Source organism: Rhodnius prolixus, unplaced genomic scaffold (assembly GCF_049639745.1).
Source record: "Rhodnius prolixus isolate KJV_2025 unplaced genomic scaffold, Rpr scaffold_8, whole genome shotgun sequence".
Lineage (NCBI taxonomy): Eukaryota > Metazoa > Arthropoda > Insecta > Hemiptera > Reduviidae > Rhodnius > Rhodnius prolixus.
In genome coordinates this window covers 27,169,252-27,187,362 of record NW_027411593.1, presented here as the reverse complement: position 1 = coordinate 27,187,362, position 18,111 = coordinate 27,169,252, and the positions used below count along the sequence as shown (strand labels likewise).

General features: G+C 34.1%; 1 protein-coding gene across 3 annotated transcripts in view; it reads right to left on the bottom strand.

Annotated features, from left to right (window-relative positions):
- The window catches only part of nAChRalpha2 (nicotinic acetylcholine receptor alpha2), a 139,391-nt gene that overhangs the window by 44,629 nt on the left and 76,651 nt on the right, over positions 1–18,111 (bottom strand). For 2 of the 3 annotated variants that reach the window (XM_074122095.1, XM_074122097.1), the window contains exon 2: positions 4,779–4,823. In XM_074122095.1, coding sequence (XP_073978196.1) covers positions 4,779–4,823 — 45 coding nt within the window. Of the gene's footprint in view, positions 1–4,778; positions 4,824–6,473; positions 6,555–18,111 lie in introns of those variants that run through there. The other variant, XM_074122096.1, reaches the window with a different exon arrangement.

The window sequence follows — 18,111 nt, the reverse complement described above, 5'->3', positions numbered from 1 at the left end:
TTTTATCTATTCTCCAAAGTCAAATCTGCATTAAAAAGAACAAGATTTCAGTCCGATGAAGCTGTGAAAGAAAAAGCGGCACACGACATGCAGGAGCTCACAGAAAAAGACTTCCAGCACTGTTTCGGACAATGGTAAATCCGCATGGAGCGTTGTAGGGATAGAGGAGGGGTGTATATTGAAGGTGATAGTAACTAAATATGTATAAATTTAAAATAAAATGTTTTACAGCAACAGTCTCGTTATTTAATAGCCACACCTCGTATAATCTACATAATGATGAGAAAAACCATGTGATGTTCTGAGCCTTTAATACTTTTCTTGGGAGTTACTTCTTCACCATTTTTTCTGGAACATCACTCAAGATATTACCATCGTACACAGTACAGTTAAGAAATAAAAGCTGGAGACCTCCGGTAAAGCGACTTGCTTCCCCTAGCGTTTCCCTCCAAGTCCGAACGAACGGTGAAAGTGCACAGCTTGTAAGAATAGGGAATTACATCGCTTATTAGCTTTTGTATACACTACAAACCAAAGCTTTAAAACACCATCCTCTTTTACATATTAGGTCAAAAAGCCTAGAAGAACGACTAGAATTTGGCAACAGTTACATTTTTTGAAAAAAGTGTCTTACACTTTATCATATTTGTGCTTACTATGGAATTCATAAAATGAAAGATATATCTGGTCAATTTGGTATTCATTAAAGAGGTGGTCCACATGCTTTAGCTCTTAAAAGCAATTAAAGTACTAAAAAACTTTTATAGTTATCTAATTCAATTCATGACCAATGAAATTTGAGAGTGACAAGTTTAAAGTGAGTTAAGTAAAGATTTGGAAGTAAGATCTTTAAAAAGGCTTTTGAGATGAATGTGTAATATTTCTTTAGAAGTTGGTAAGAGTGCGGTTTAGACCCAATTGTAACTCGTAGAATGGGTTACAAAGCGAAGGTATTCCCACTGGCGCATTGTGGGCTAACTTCAACAATATTGCTTGTGGATACTTTTCTTCTATCTGAATGATACAGCTCTAACTTTGTTAGTGGTTAATTCTTCTACATTAAATAATACATTAATTTGAATTACTCTAACACTCTATTCAGTGTCTACAGTTGTTGCAATCATCTGCTTTGTTAGATCTTATCTTTCTTATATTTACAACAGTTCTTGCCGTTCATTTATTTCAGATGATGATGGGAAAACTTCTTGTTGATCACATTTAATATGAAGAAGAGAATTTTCGACAAACTTCTCCGAAAGTGGAAGAGAGTTTTCTTCAGGTAACAGATGATGAGATTATTACTTCCTAAACTATATTTTGCTGTTCCAAATTTGCATTTACATACAAAAGTTTGTATCCCAGACATCATTAAACAGTGCTAGAGAATACCGGGCATGCAAATGAACCATGCAGAGGATGCGCTGTTTGCCCAAAATATAAACCAAATCCGCATTTCCCTCTATCTATATTTTGATTGCCAATACCCAATGAATACTGGTACCTTGCATTTCAGCTTTAGCATGCTCAGCATGTAGTCAAAGAGGTTTGTGGAAGCAATAAAACTTAGAATAGATGTTTAGCTAAAATGACTTGAATAAAGAAACTTGCTGAGAAATAATCTAGACAATCCTTGAGATACCTTCTAAGTAACTCAATAATAAATTATTTTTAAGGCCAATATTTTAAAAGAGAGAGAAGGACACGAAGGGCATAATTATGTTATTGGATGAAAAATTCTTACACGCTTGACGAAAAGAAAAGTAGTCGAAAAGACAACTATCTAGTTTAATAAAGAAAATAATAAATTATTTTTCTTTAAAGTTTTCCGGTGTTGGAAGAGGTGAGTTTTAAAATAATAGAGTTTGCAAAGTTTTTCACTCTACTTTTCCTTAGCACTTTTTTTAAACCACACTTTCTTTTTTTCTTTTTTGTTGAGCAGAGCTTTCACAGTCTTCTGAAAACTCTTGCGGTCCATTAATCCTTTAGAAATCAACTTTTCCTTCGCTGATTATAAAGTTTGACGATCCTTAGAGAGGTTCGTTACTGTTTTAATTACTTAACGGCTTTTTTTTTTTTAATCTTCTCTAAATATTACATAATCATTATTTATTTACACCATCAATTAATTTAAAAGAAATAACAATTTAGTATTTACGAGTGACAGGCTGAAAGTGATTTTTTGCAAAAACCGGGCTTTGAATTTTGTGTTCAATTTGGTATTGAGTGGCCTTCCAATCCCTGACTTATTTCATTGGTACTGAAGACTTGTTGGATGGTTCTGTCAAAAATTATAAATAAATGAATAAAATAAAATAATGATAATCTACGTAATTTAGAAGTAGCAGAAGATAAAATACCAACACCCAGATTTAATTGAACGTGATCACGGGTTTACAGAATTAACAGTTAAAAATGAATGGTTGTTGAATTTAATACCATCTTTGGACAGTTCACGCAGGATATTCAAGTACGCACTCTCCAAATCCAATTTAATATTTTCTAAAAGCCTTTTTATTTAAACGTAGAGGAGCTCGAGGATGGCGGGAAGTAGTTCCCTGATTAAGGTTCTTGTCGTCTTTTTGATGTCGGCCATGATCTCGAAAAGAATTGAAAGGAGAATTAAAAACAGCTTTAAAATTATGCTAGTTCTCTCTTCTTTACTGCTAGTATTGAAATTAGGGTGGTTTCAGAGAGGAGTTGGACCCCTAACCCTGGTCAGACCGTGCCTGGTGTCCGATTAGATTAGCAGAGACTATGGGTTTTTTTTTTGAAGGAAATAGGTTTATAATGAGGTACGCTGGCTACCTATTTTGGGAGACCGATGCAGAAGTTCTCTAGGGAAGTCATGAGGCTTTCTGCTTTACGCAAAAACATGCACTCAGCGTAATTTTTAAGATCTGGTGGCTATTCCAAGAGTGGTCTTCTTTACTACAAATTTTGGAGCTTTTGAACTGGTGAGGTAAGTTAATTAAGGCAAATATGCACTACACAATTTCATGCAACTGAGAGACTAATACAAAAGGAGAAGAAACGACTCATATATCCGGTCAAATTTCATTGCAATCGCTAGGTTCAGTTATGAAGGCACTGGTATCTGGTGACCAATGAAGAAAAACAAGCTAACTGTTTGAATGGAAATCAAAAGGAACAGAAGTACTTTACAGAGCCTAAAGATGAATATAAAACAGTTTTGTAGCAGATCAGGTTTTTTCAGCCATAGAATGGTTTTTAGTTAAACTTAGGCTGGAAACATAGTGGAGCGGCGAGCAAAGCGGCGATGATAGCGAGGAGCAAAGCGGCGAAATCAAACACAAGTTAACATATGGGACCGCGCATAGTGGCGAGCAAAGCGAAGATAGAGCAACGCTATCTCTAGAGAGTAGAGCGAAGCGTTATGACATGTTTGATTTCTTCGCTATCATCGCGCTCAATTTGTAAAGGTTATTTTTCAAAGGTTATGGATATTGATACATTATTGGCTTAGTTTGTTTAAAGAAACCTCTGTGGGGCCATAGTATTTGTGAAGCTACAATAGTTTTTAATAGTTAATAGTTTAAATTAATTAACAATTAGTAGTTAATGGAGAATTCAGGTAATTTTTGCTACATTTAATTTGGTTCTCAATCCCTTAATGCTAACTTTCATTTAAATACTAGGCAAAATTAAATTACATTTTCACGTCCTACTACTTCTGATCAGGACGAATTCTCCAATCTTTCTGTAGCGTCGTACTACTCCAGTTTTTCAGATGAACAACATTAATTTACGACAAATCATGGTGTAGTGATTTAATAAAATTATTGTGTTTTTTTAATTGACTAATTTCTTTTTATCTGTATATTTTTCTATTTATTTTGATTTTATTATCTTAAAGTAACTGCTAGGATTAATGGGGTTACACAGATTTGTATTTAGTTCTTAACCTACATAGTTAATTTTTCTATATTGTGCCTAACTCATGTTATGAGCTGTATTACTCAAAAACAATAAAATTTGATTTTGATTAATGAGGTTACACTGGGCTAGTATGTAATCAAATGTTGATATAGACATTCGAAAATACGCATGAAACTTGCCAGGATGCTCCCGAAGTTGTTGGTACAAGTGATGAAATTCACCAAGTTCATTTCTAAACTTATTTATGTCATGTACACTGCAGCTCCTACTACTAAGCTGCTGCTAATACCAAAGTTTCAACGAAGAATTTTCATATAAAAATAGTTCCTCCATCTTGTTTTGTCAAAAGGAGAACGCGACTAAGCTCGTCACTATGTGCATGCGAATCTTTGCTCGCTGCTCGTCGCTCTCTTTGATCTGAAGCAGCTATCATCGCCGCTTTGCCCGCCGCTCCACTATGTTTCCAGCCTTAAGCGTTTAAAACAATACGCTTAGTAGTAACTATAACACCAAGAAGTTATAGTAGCAGCATTAAACACGTGTTCTATTAGCCAAGTAATTTAATAATAACGATTCGATAAGTACTATTTAAAACCACATAAATAAAAGTTAATCGCATACGATGTAATTAGATCTATCTTTTCGATCTATTTCAGGCGTTCATTCATTTTTAGGGTTCTTGGCAGACGTAAGATATCACATAGCCTACTTATAGAAGTCATGTAATTTAATTATATATTTACCCCGCTGAATCTAATTGCGCAAAATATCATATCTATGAAAATCCTGATGACCAAAACATCCTGAAAATGGATTGCATACCGAAATTTCTCAATATATAATTGAATAATATAAAATGATGAAATTATATATCTACTCACATGTTCCAGCCAGACGTTTGTTGTGAGAATTTGATCCTTCAGATTCTGAAATCAGAAATTAAGTCTTAATTTTGGGTAAATCATTAAATAGTTATATGTTGAACAGTGGGTAAGTAATAGTTATTTATTTAACAAGTGTGGAAAGTAGTACTTTTCCTCACGCGAAGCAGGGTTTGCACGCACGAGCGAGCGAAGCGATGCGAGTGCAAGTGCAAATTGCCGAGTGTGAGGAAAATACTTTACACTAGAGTTAAATATTATATTTTTTCTGCAACCATTTATTAACTAATAAAATTAAAAATTTCATTTTTACAGTCTACAAAAAGTAATTTATTTATTATAAACATTTATTGTTATATTACAATTATTTACATTACTTATTACATTTTCTGCTGTTTCTTTTATTGATGGAGGAGTGTTTTCTAAACAGGCATCACTAGAATCCATTTTAAATTTCTATAAGGTAACACTATAACCTTTTCAACTGTTATAATTAAAAATATCTAATTATTTATTAAAGTATTATTTTTATTTCTATATTCCTTTCAATTTTTATTTTATTTTTTAATATTCGTTTTTTAATTATTTAAATAAAATAAATTTAAATAAGCTTATTAGAGTTTTACAGAAAATATTTATGTTAATAACAAAACTTCTTATATCAAGGAAGCACAATAAAGTTTTTCCACTCACTTGTGCTGAAAGTGACACTAATGGGAATTTCCCCCCACTACACTGGTCAATATGTATTCCAGAGTAGAAATTCTGTTCTTACTGTTCAATATTTAATTTAATAATTAAATTGGTACTTTACATTTTTGAATAGAAAGAACATAAAAATGGAAGAAGTTAGAATGTTTTTATAATATTTTTTTCATTCAATATCATATTATTATGCTAAGTATTTTATGAACTGTATAAATTGTATCTAACAATCAATAAATGCCTAAAGATTTAAATTTCTGTATCCAGAAAGAATCAATTCTAGCAAACTCCTTATAACTTCTTAATTTACTGTCCACTCCAAGACGACTGGACAGGTGAAGAACACCCAGATACTTGTTTTCGCTCAAATAAACTCAACAACAACAAAAAAAGGCACCTTGTAAACGTGGCCGTTTAGGCTCCTAATTTAAATTAAAAAGGGACGATTGTATACAAAATTGTAAATTGTGTAAAAACATGAATTTATTATTGATCTCCAAATATAGAAAATAAAAGTAATTACAAACTTCTCAAACAGATAATGAGGGTGAAAGAGCATTTTTTTCACAAATCGAAACCGTTTGATTTTACAAAGTATGAATTTCATATCAGAGTAAAGAAATACCCTGTAAATTGACTTTTTCGATTAGTAAACTGAAAAGTATTGTTAAAACAGTTGAAAGTTAGAAGAGATGATTTATTGGAAGGACGAGAGATAAAACATTGCAAACCAAAAGGGGGAATGACGAACCACGTACAGTCGGATAAACGGTTTTAGCTTTCCACCAGATTTCTAAATTTTTATTTCATTATTTTACAGTGAATTTAATATTAAGCGATCTTACATTTTTAAAATATTCATTTTTGATTTGAGATAAGCCTTTAAGCTTGAAAACGAATCAAACTGACTTCAATATAAGAAATAATATCATTAAATATACAAATTAATAATATACAAATTAATTAATATACAAATTAAATATACAATACCTGATGGAATACCATCTGCAGTATTAAAAAATTGTCAACTTGCTCTGGCCCCGATTCTGGCTTCATTATTTACCAAATCCATAGAACATGGGATTTATCCGGACATGCTAAAAACAAGTTTTGTAGTTCCGATTTACAAATCTGGAGATAAGAGGGATGTTACAAATTATAGACCAATTTGCATTCAATCAGCAATTGCGAAAATATTTGAAAAGTCTGTAATTGACATTCTTCGGCCTTTACTCGACAACCTCATCCTCAGTGAACAGCATGGCTTCCATTCTGGTAGATCGACGCTCACTAATTTGTTACTATTTGAGGACTATCTGCGGAGAGCCTTAGTTACTGCCAAGCAGGCCGATGCTGTATATCTCGATTTCGCCAAAGCTTTTGATCGTGTCAATCATTCCAAACTAATTCAGAAACTATCCCATTGTGGAATTCATGGATCACTACTTGACTGGTTTTACTCCTACCTCACCGCAAGACATCAATCTGTTAAATACAAATCACTAATGTCAGAAGAATTTCTTGTATCATCTGGTGTACCTGAAGGTTCTATTCTTGGCCCTTTTTTATTCAAAATTTGTATCAATGATATATCTACATGTCTCAATTCAGTAAACTTTCTGCTTTTTGCTGACGATTTAAAGATTTATACTGCCATTAACTCTGCGGATGACTTTCTCCTCCTCCAAAACTCTCTTCATAGACTGAGTGTTTGGTGCAATGAAAATGATATGAGCCTAAACATCTCTAAATGTAAGGTAGTATCCTATCATCGTAGTCGGACGTGTACAAACTTTGATTATTCTCTTCATGCTTCAACTCTAAGTAGATCTAATGTAGTGAAGGACCTTGGTGTTACGTTCTGTGCTAACCTTTCATTCAACCTCCACATGAACTCCATAGTCACAAAGGTAAATAAAATGCTTGGCTTTATATCTAGATCTACTCGAAACTTTAAAGATGTCAGAACCATAATTATCCTTTACAAAGTAATGGTGCGACCTATTCTTGAGTACTGCTCTGCTTTATGGTCTCCTTATCAGAAAACTTACGTCAACAAACTTGAATCACTTCAAAGAAGGTTCCTAAGATTGCTCTGGTATCGAGAGACAAAAGCCATGACGGAGGTACCGTACGATGACGTAATGGAATTTACTGGTTTGAGTACTTTACAGTTTCGTAGACAAGCCACAGACTTAAATTTTATTTTCAAAATTCTAAATAATAATATAAACTGCCCTGAACTTTTATCATTGTTAAATTTTCACGTGCCAACAAACGGTACTAGACAAAAACAAGTGTTTTCTAAAGTGTGCCATGGTACTAATTATCGTAAGTTCAGTTATTTTCCAAGAGTTGCGGATCAAGTTAATCATCTACCCGCTGATTTTGATATATTCAATACCAACATGATCGAGTTGAAACATTTGTTAAATAGCTGATTTTGCGGTGATTGGTACTAGGGAAAACTTACCGGTTATTTGTGAATTAAGATTTATTAATTGAGTAAAGTTTCTATTTTTAAAGTATATTTTATAGTACATATTTTGAAGTATTTTTCATCTATTAAGTAAATTATGTGTATATATTATTTCTATTTTATCTTTATTTCTATTCTACGATATATATATGTATAAATGTATGATATATGTATATTCTATAATTATTATATATTGAGTTATTATTAAATGTTATTTTAAATTATATTTCTTTGTAACTAGGTGATTGCCCGTATTGTAAATAAATAAATAAATAAATAAATTTGATTGTTCATTTGTCACGAGAGTTTAGAAAATGTCTTAAACCAAATATCTATTTCATAATTTTAATTTAAAATTTAACAATGTGGGAATATAATATTTGTTCCATAAATTGAAAGTTTTCTATTATATTGAAGAAGATAAAGAATCTTCTCTTATCTCTGGTGGAACCACCAGAGGGTTACTAACCTTAAAGCAGTAATTGAAGGTAAATAGTTGTGAATTTAAAGCTTCACCTAATAACAAAATTCTGATGAGAGTCCTTAGAACAGATTAGATTCTAAAGCAGCAGATATACGGAAACAGTAGTACACATCAAACAACTATTGTTTCAGCAATGCAAGTACCGAGTAGTTTAATTTCTTTAAATTAGAATGCTTGCGCTATCTATTGAGTAAATTTGTAACTACAATTTTCTTAGATATTATGGTAGCATGATTCGTGCAAAAAATAAACTAAACATACAACATTGAAACTTTACGTCTTTGTTTTCTATCCAAATTAGTTTTACACCAAGCTAACTTCTTTGAAAATATTAATCTTATCATTCATTCAAAAACAACTTTTATTTTATATGTTATTCATCTCCATCGCATCAGTATAATAACTTATTTATAGAATTATTATTGTAGTGATGTGTTGAAAATTATTACATCAAATCGAAAAGTTCAAAACTGATTCAATAAAACTATTGAGACTTAGTAATTAATGGGTAAATAATTTACTGTCAAGATTAATTGAGCTGTTATTTTTGAAAGTGGTTCATTTTTCCATGTATCGAGATATTTAAGGTTTTGCATTTGAATTAATCTAAAAATATTCGTAAACCTTAATCTATTCAAGTGATGTTATTAACACTATACACCTTTCAAATTTTATTATGAAATAATAATTATTACAATTCTTAAAAAAATAAACGATTTTTTTAGCTCCAAATGGACTTATACCACTTTCAAAAATAACATATTACAAGAAATAAAAACAGGAGTAAATTTAAGTCCATATTTTTATAGACATCATAACTTTTATGTAAAAAGAAATAATTAAAATGAAGACATCTAAATACATTCACGAATAACCAAGTTTATTTATTTATTTTTTCAGTTATATTAAAAATATAAAAATGAAAATTACTTCGTTAAGATCTTTAAAGCAAAAAATGATATTATAAACTTATTTTTCTTTTACAGTTAGCATCGAGCAGCGTACACTGAAGTAGCAATAATCAAAAATAATTGCAATAAGAAAGATGTTTTAATTATAACTATTAGAAATGGACTTATTCCACTTTCAAAAAAAATATTTTTGTTATAACATTTTATAGTCAAAATTCTTGTGTTGACTTTATAAAAAAAATCGTACTCCATTGAATGTATGGTTATAAATATGGAAAGAATTTGTCTATAACTTACTGAAATTACCATTAACTCATTTTTTTTAAAATTGGACTTATACCACTTTCAAAAATAACAGCTCAATTACATAAAGCTCTTAGCGAGTTTAAAATTTATTCTATTTTATTTAATTTATTCTGAGAGTGATTTTATACTGCAGTTGTGAAAATGTATTATATATTGTATATATATTGAAAATATATACACATCTTAATTTTTTCAAAAGAAAATGTTTTTTTATTGAACAAGAATTTGGAAGAAAGAATTCTATGTCTACAAAACGTTACTGTTGAAATTAAAACTGTCCGGTAGGACAGTTGTATAAGGGTAGATCGTCAAAAACTGCACGAAAAAACGTAACGTTGAAAAACACCCAACTTTGACAATTTTTTTCTCTTTTTCTATAAAAGATAAAATTCCCAAATTTTCTTTAAAATAAAGGGCAAACCCTCCTTTATAGCTGTAATTTTTTTGCAACAACCCAGATCTAATAGGTTTCGAGAAAATAGTTGCTGAATATGAGCAAAAACGGCTTTTTCAAAAAATGTTCTTGTTCTTGTTCTTGTTGTTCTTCTTCTTGTTACCTTTTTTGTAAACAACGTAGCGCCTAAACGCGCGAACCGATTTTCATGAATGAGGTGTCATTCGATTCGGAATTTTATGTAGATGTGCCTTTTGGGGGGTCTCGATCCTGTACATCGAATGGGAGAGGAGTTAGACCCCTTTATGTAAGGCCTAAACGATATATTGTGTGTTAGTTTGAGAATGAAATAAAGGTTTTCCATTTAAGTCGGACCTGTTATAATTTGTATTTTCACTTAGTTCATTCCATCTGTGGTAGTGGTTTGAAAGACACGCAAGGTGGATATTTTGTGGTAACGAATGGAGGAAAAAAAAACATTTCTAAGGCCTAAGGCTCTGGTGGCTATTCCAAAGATTTAGTGTTCTAAAAGGATATAGTGTACTAGCCCGGCTATTTGTAATCCCATACAGCCTCTCTAGGAAATTTTTCCTACTTTTACAAGATACCTTTCCTAGGATTTTCTTGAAAATCATTGAAGAGAACTAAAAAGCAAAACAAAAAAAGTTTATAATCATTATTGTTAATTATTGTGTAGCTAACTGCATTCCCACCTCGGGAGATTCTGCGTTCGAATTTTCAGATGTTCTTTCTTCCTTAGAAGCTCCTTAAAGCCTTCTGCCTTACTAAGAACAATGTTGTCTGTAAAGCATTGCCCTGAAAAAAGCTCTGGGTGCCAATAATCTGAATTCATTTTTACAATAGGCATTACATTTCACTGTTTAAACAGTTTTTATATGAAAATAATGGAAATATACCTAAATTTTTAAACAATTATCGGTGTTCGGGGAATTTTTATTATTAAATGGTTATGTACTCCTCGTCCACAAAAAGCACTTTTACTGACTACAAAATTGTACCTTTGTTGAATGCTGGAAGAAGGGTGGATTTAGTGATTGTATTTGTAAATATCTGAATCGTTTATCGGATAGATAGAATTCCAGCTTATTCAATTTTCCGCTTAGAAATACTGTTATCATAGCCGTACACATTTTGTTTTGTAGAATATATAAATATTTTTGAGTGTAGCATTATAAATATATGCATATACAGTAAAAGCTCCTTATTCGCGCTTCCTTCATTCGCGTTTTCACTATTCGCGGATTAAAAAAATGCAACCCAATTCCTATATTCGCGGATATTCGCGGAAGTACACAATGATAATAAAAGGATTCCAATAGGTATCCAACCCAATATCCTTTGTAAATGCCGTCAAATGGACTAATAATAAAAGTAAAATAGATCTTATTACAACTTTGCCTAAAGTACGAGGGTCGTTTGAAAAGTCCGTGCAAAAATAAAAACTACTTAATTTTTTGGGGTAAACCTTTTTTATTTTTCAACATCGTCTCCTTTTAGGCTTATACACTTCGTCCAACGCTGCTCTAATTTGTTAATCCCTTCCGAATAATAGGATTTGTCCAAGTCTGAAAAATAGCCATTCGTTTCTGCAATCACCTCCTCGTTTGAATAAAATCTTTTTCCCGCCAGCCATTTCTTCATATTGGGGAACAAATAGTAGTCCGAGGGAGCCAAGTCTGGAGAATAGGGGGATGTGAAACGAGTTGGAACCCTATTTCCATTAATTTTGCGACCACAACTGCTGAGGTGTGAGCTGGTGCGTTGTCGTGATGGAAAAGGACTTTTTTGTGGGCCAATCGTGGGCGTTTTTATTGCAGCTCGGTTTTCAAACGGTCCAATAACGATGAATAATATGCACCTGTAATAGTTTTACCCTTTTCCAGATAGTCGATGAGGATTATTTCTTGCGAATCCCAAAAGACAGTCGCCATAATCTTTCCGGCCGAAGGAATGGTCTTCGCCTTTTTTGGCGCAGATTCCCCCTTGGTAACCCATTGTTTAGATTGTTCTTTGGTCTCAGGAGTGTAGTGATGTATCCATGTTTCATCCACAGTGACGAAACGACGCTTAAAGTCCTGCGGATTCTTCTGGAACAGCTGCAAACCGTCCTTACACGATTTCGTTTTTGGTCAAGCGTGAGCAATCGCGGCACCCATCTTGCGGATAGCTTTGTCATGTCCAAATGTTGATGCAAAATATTATGTACCCGTTCATTCGAAATGCCCACAGCAATAGCAATCTCACGCACCTTCACTCTTCTGTCATCCATCACCATATCATAGATTTTATCAATGATTTCTGGAGTAGTAACCTCAACAGGGCGTCCAGAACGTTCAGCGTCACTTGTGCCCATATGGCTACTCCGAAAATTTAGAAACCACTTATAAACTGTTCTAATCGAAGGTGCAGAGTCACCATAATGTTTATCAAGCTTCTCTTTAGTCTCCTGAGGCGTTTTGCCTTTCATAAAGTAGTGTTTAATCAACACACGAAATTCTTTTTCGTCCATTTTTTGAAAATCACTCGACTTCCTCGATTCAAACGAATGCCAAACACAAAGAAATAGACCGATCTGGCTGAAACTTGGTGTGTGTTCTTCCAAGAGATGCTACTAACTAAACATAACCTCGATACGCGCACAGTAGTGCTATCTCTCTGACTTTGCACGGACTTTTCAAACGACCCTCGTATGTTGTTAAATGATATCGCCGAGGACTTTGACATAAGCCGCCTTCGCCGCGATCGGTGTTTTTGAGAATGTAAACGCACAGAATGAAAGCAATTGTTCGTGATCCAGCAATAGAAAAAATGGAAGTGGCGTTGCCATTATGGATCGAAGACCGCAATCAAAAAAGGGTGCCCCTGAGTGGTCCAATGGTCCGGGAGAAGGCAAAGGATCTTTACGCTCATTTTAAAGAACCCGATGGTAGTTGTAGTGGCAAGTTCAAACTTTGACTGCAAACAAAAGCTTTTAAAAACTGCCAAGCAAGAGAAAATTACAAAATTCTTCAAACCATTGCCTAAGCCTTAAGATAATTAATCAAAATGTTCAAAAACTTCAATTAAATTGATTTTTTTATATTTGTTTTTTTTTTTATTTTGTCAGCTAGGAACGTATCCCCTATAATCCCATATAAATTACCATTCCGTATTCACGGTTTCTGTATTCGCGGCATATTTATGGAACATATACCCCGCGAATAAAGAGCTTTTACTGTAATTTATTTTAACTATAAACCATTGAATTTGAATTATAGATTTATTTCTTCTAAAATAAAAATGCACGCAAAAAATAGTTGAACCACTCAGGTGAATGGAGTACAATTTTAGGTTTCAAATTTTCCCATTTTATTTATATAAACTTGTATAGTACTCGAATTGGACGCCAAGGTAGCAAAGCTAATATGTATATACGAGGTAAGGCTATCAAATAACGAGACTGATGCTGCTACAGAAGAACTATGCATGCGCCAAATCCTAACGACCGACAGCTGTGCAGCGTAAAGTAAAGCCTTCTCTTTCGATTGCAGTATCTCACGTGTTTGTACAGAAATCTGTCTGACAGGAACCGTCGTTTGTGTACGAGGTGTTAGTTTCGCTTTTGCCGAAAACATGATACTACACATTTAGTAGAGCAACGAATTGTGAAATTTCAAATGAAACTGGGTAAAGCCGCTACTGAAACTTACTACGTGCGCAAGTGGTTCAAGCGTTTCCAAGATGGCCGAGAAGACGTCGTAGATGATGACCGCCTGGGTCGCCCTTCAACGTCCAAAACGGATGAAAATATCGATTTATAATTAATAAACATTAATTATACCGTGAGGTGCTTGCTCAACTCCGTGAAAGAGTAAGGAAAAAACGACCCGATTTGTGGAAGAACCAGTCATGGGTTCTCCATCAAGACAACGCGCCAGCTCACACTGCATTATCTGTCAATACGTTTTTAGCCAAGTACAACATCCCAGTTTTAGGCCATCCGCCTTATTCGCCTGACCTGGGGCCCCATGTGTTTATCTGTTCCCCAAAGTCAAATCTGCATTAAAAGGAACACGATTTCGGACCGTTGAAGCTGTGAAAGAAAAAGCGGCACGCGTCATGCGGGAGCTCACAGAAAAAGACTTCCAGCATTGTTTCAAACAATGGTAAATTCGCATGGAGCGTTGTAGGGATAGGGGAGGGGTGTATATTGAAGGTGATAATAACTAAATATGTATAAATTTAAAATAAAATGTTTTACAGAAATAGTCTTCTTATTTAATAGCCACACCTCCTATTGCAGTAATACTGGGTTCGATGACTAGCATAACACTAACTTGAATAAACGAAAGATAATTTTAGGTGATCTAAATATAAACTTATGTGTTATAGAATTTGCTTAACGGAATGATAACAGACAGAATAACACTGTCTGCTAAGAGTGAATAACAGAAGACTGGTAGATTACTGGGATGCTTTGCAGAGTGCGTTGGCCCCATTTTACAAGACTGCTTTGCCATTGTCACAGAATCCTAACTTTTTGTCGCCGCTCACGTACAAATAGCCTTTTCGTATATTTCCATTTTATACATTCTTTTATGAACACTACACAATCTACTAAGCCTAATCCATTACAATTCTATTAAATATCATTTTTGGCAACTTTTTTTTCGAAACCTATTAGATCTGAGTTGTTGCAAAAAAATTACAGCCATAAAGGAGGGTTTGCCCTACATTATAAAGAAAATTTGGGAATTTTATCTTTTATAGAAAAAGAGAAAAAAATTGTCAAAGTTGGGTGTTTTTCAACGTTACGCTTTTTCGTGCACTTTTTGTCGATCAACCCTTATACAACTGTCCTACCGGACAGTTTTAATACTAAAATATTCGCTCCTTATTCTAACATCCAACATCCAAGCAATTAAGTACATTATGTCCAGTAGTATGCGTAAAATAATTTATTTTCATGAACGTAAAATTTTATTTATCAGAACAATTTAAAACACTTTGTTCGATTACCTAATAGAAATAGATACAAAAATATTTTGGAAATGTGTATACACGTCAAACCAAATCTCTGTTACGGTGCGTTCGACGTGTATACTCGTTGTGAAAAATATAAAATTGCCATTAACTATAAAAACTCGAAATTTTAATAAAATTCAGTAAGAATACTATTTGGTGGGATGTTTCCTTTATCTTACCAACAGAACTGCCAAGTATTTTACACGGAGGGGGTTGGTGGGAGCCAGCCAAACGATAAGTGGTTAGTACATGTTTGGTTTCCGCATTAGAGATTGGGAATTACGCACACAAATAGAAGTTCTCAACCCTTGTGCAATGCTGTTTTTACCTTAGATAGAGTTTCAGACCTCAGTACGAGCATGATTTCATTTTGCACAGAATTCTAAGCTCTTTTCTTCCTTGTAAAAAGCTCTTGCTTCCCTAGTTAACTAGAGCAATGCATACGCGAAGCGGTGCAAGATTTTGAGTGAGCACAGAATGCTCTGGTAATCTCAAGTCCCAGAAGTTGCAGAAAAAGTCGCTTGCAGTGGCTGTTAAGCCGCGTACCATCCTTTCTCGGCGGTACCGTTTGACAGTTCTCCATCTCGCCTTTTTCTATTTCTCTCTCTCTCTCTCCTTATTCCAATTCTCGTAGTACGCGTTATTTTTCGTTAATCTTTTCCTTTGTCGCCGCCAATATCTTATTTTTCTGCTATTTTGTAGTTTTGTTTATTTCTCAGTTCCCATGATTTCAACCTTCCCCTTCTCTATCCTCTCATAACCGTGGGGTTTTTCCGTCTGCTGTAGTTCAGTACGCCTTTGACACTGATCGAGCTAGTTTGTATGTGCCTCTGTACCTGATTCACAACGGATATAGTACGCGTCCGCTGGACCTCCTCTTCAAGTACAGCTTTTCGTACTTCTGCAACGCTTCATCATCGGCGGCTTCCGGCCCTACGTCACTCGAGCCTGCCCGTTGGTGTACTTCCTCCCACGAGTCACTTCCGTTGATACCTAGTACTTCACTTCATCCGCATCTAGTGCACTTGGTCCACTATTACCCTCCCTTCTTCCGCTTACCTCTCTGTCAATTCTAATACGCCTCTTTGGGCTTAAACCCCAATATTTCTTACGCTTCTAGGAGCTCAACTACACATTACACACACATCTTTACACCATTGTTTACCTAAACTCCTTAATAGTTCTTATCCCCTTCTACCGCTTATTTAGAGATCCTTCACCGCTTGGCGGATGCTATGTGCGCTCGATTCCAGTACTTCTAAGGTAAGTGTCTTCTTGACCATTTTCCCTACTAACTATTTTCTTTGTATTTGTTTATCCCCCCTCGAGCACATATCGATTTAAATCACGTTTATGTCATCTCCCCCTCTCCGCATCTGGGTGTAAGCTTACGCGCTTACAGTGGCTATTACGACTATAGTAAACTTTTGGTTGTTTTGCCCTGCATTCGACTTGTATACACGTCATTGTCTGATTTTAATTCCGCACACTGTGGGTTTTTTTTTTTTTAACTAAATTCCACGCTTAACTGGTTAAAAGATTGATTGCGAATAGACATCCAAAAACGAGTAGTACTCCTTAAGTTCTATTGAAGACGGTATGAAGACTGAATTGTTAATTGTTAAATGTTTGAATTCCTAATTTTATTGTTATAATTTAAAATGGAGTAGTTAGCACAGTGATTAATGAACTTCTTCACTAAGCCAAAGCACTGCCTCTGCAGTTAATTCTCGTTTTGAGTAAAAAAGAAAAGGTAGGGCAATAAAGAAAAAGCGCTCAATTTACGTTTGAATAATGTAATGATACAATTTAAATAAATTACTTTCTTTGCTGTAATCGTCAAATGGTTACAGTTATATTCCCTCGAGGATTACTTTTGTATTCTTTGACTAATCCCCCACTTCTCCACCATGTTTTTCTTTGTTATTCTACGCCCTTTTAAAAATTGTAGAGATACATTTTTTCTCTCTCTTTCTTATTCTTTTTGTAACACTTTGCTTTACAAACTTATTCCTTAACTTTTCTTTAAAGTCTTCCATCTTATCTTTAAAAAGCACGCTATCTGCCTTTGAAGGTGTAATATTTTTCCCTCCGGACAAATCTTTGTGAGATTATTTGAGTTACTCTTTAACGTGTTGGTAACTGCTATTTCCACTAAATTATACAAAGTTTGCTACTTTTCATTTTTTTCTTCCTTTTAATACTAGAAGAATTATTAAATCTTCCATTTTGCTTTTAAGTTACATCAAATTGTCTCTTCAATACTATTTGTATAAATTATATTATCAAATTCTTTTAGTATCAGATTGATGGGATTGTGGTTAATGAAATTAAGGCAGACTGTGTTAAGCCTTTTAACCAAATTGACAAAATTTTTTTTACTTGGCATTCCATTCAATTTGCAAGTATGATGTATTTTTGTAGCCTTTCAGTTCCCTACTCCACTGAACTGAATTTAGATGTGGATTTAAAGTTGGTATTTTGCCTCTTTTTTTACTGCGCCATTGCCTTATTGATTTAGTTTTCAAACTTCAACCATATTGTGCGTGGGAGATCGTCTAAAGTAGCTGAATATTTCAGGTTTTCTCTTAGAGATTATCTTCAGTGATAAGTAATAAGTTATGGTGTTTACCTAGAGATTTTCATGATCCTGTACAGGCTCATACAATGATGAGCCCTCGTAGTCTATGGTAGCCACTAGTTAGAAGAAGCTTTTCGTCCAACTTTTAAGACTAATCAAACACACTGGACAAAGTTGATATTCTATTTATGGGTGCCACAATAGTTGAGTCGCTTGCGTAGAATAACTGGTCATTCCCACTGAATCTTATCTAAGTACTAATTGGAAGCAGTACTTACTCCATGGCTCTACAGCCCTTGTAGGGCCTTGGCCTCCTTCTACAATTCACTCCAAGCCGTTCTATCACTCGCTTTCCTTCTCCATTCTCCCGCATTTAACTTGGAGAGGTCCTCCTCCACCTTGTTCAACCATATTAGTCTTGGCCTCCCTCTAGGCCTTCTGCCTCCGG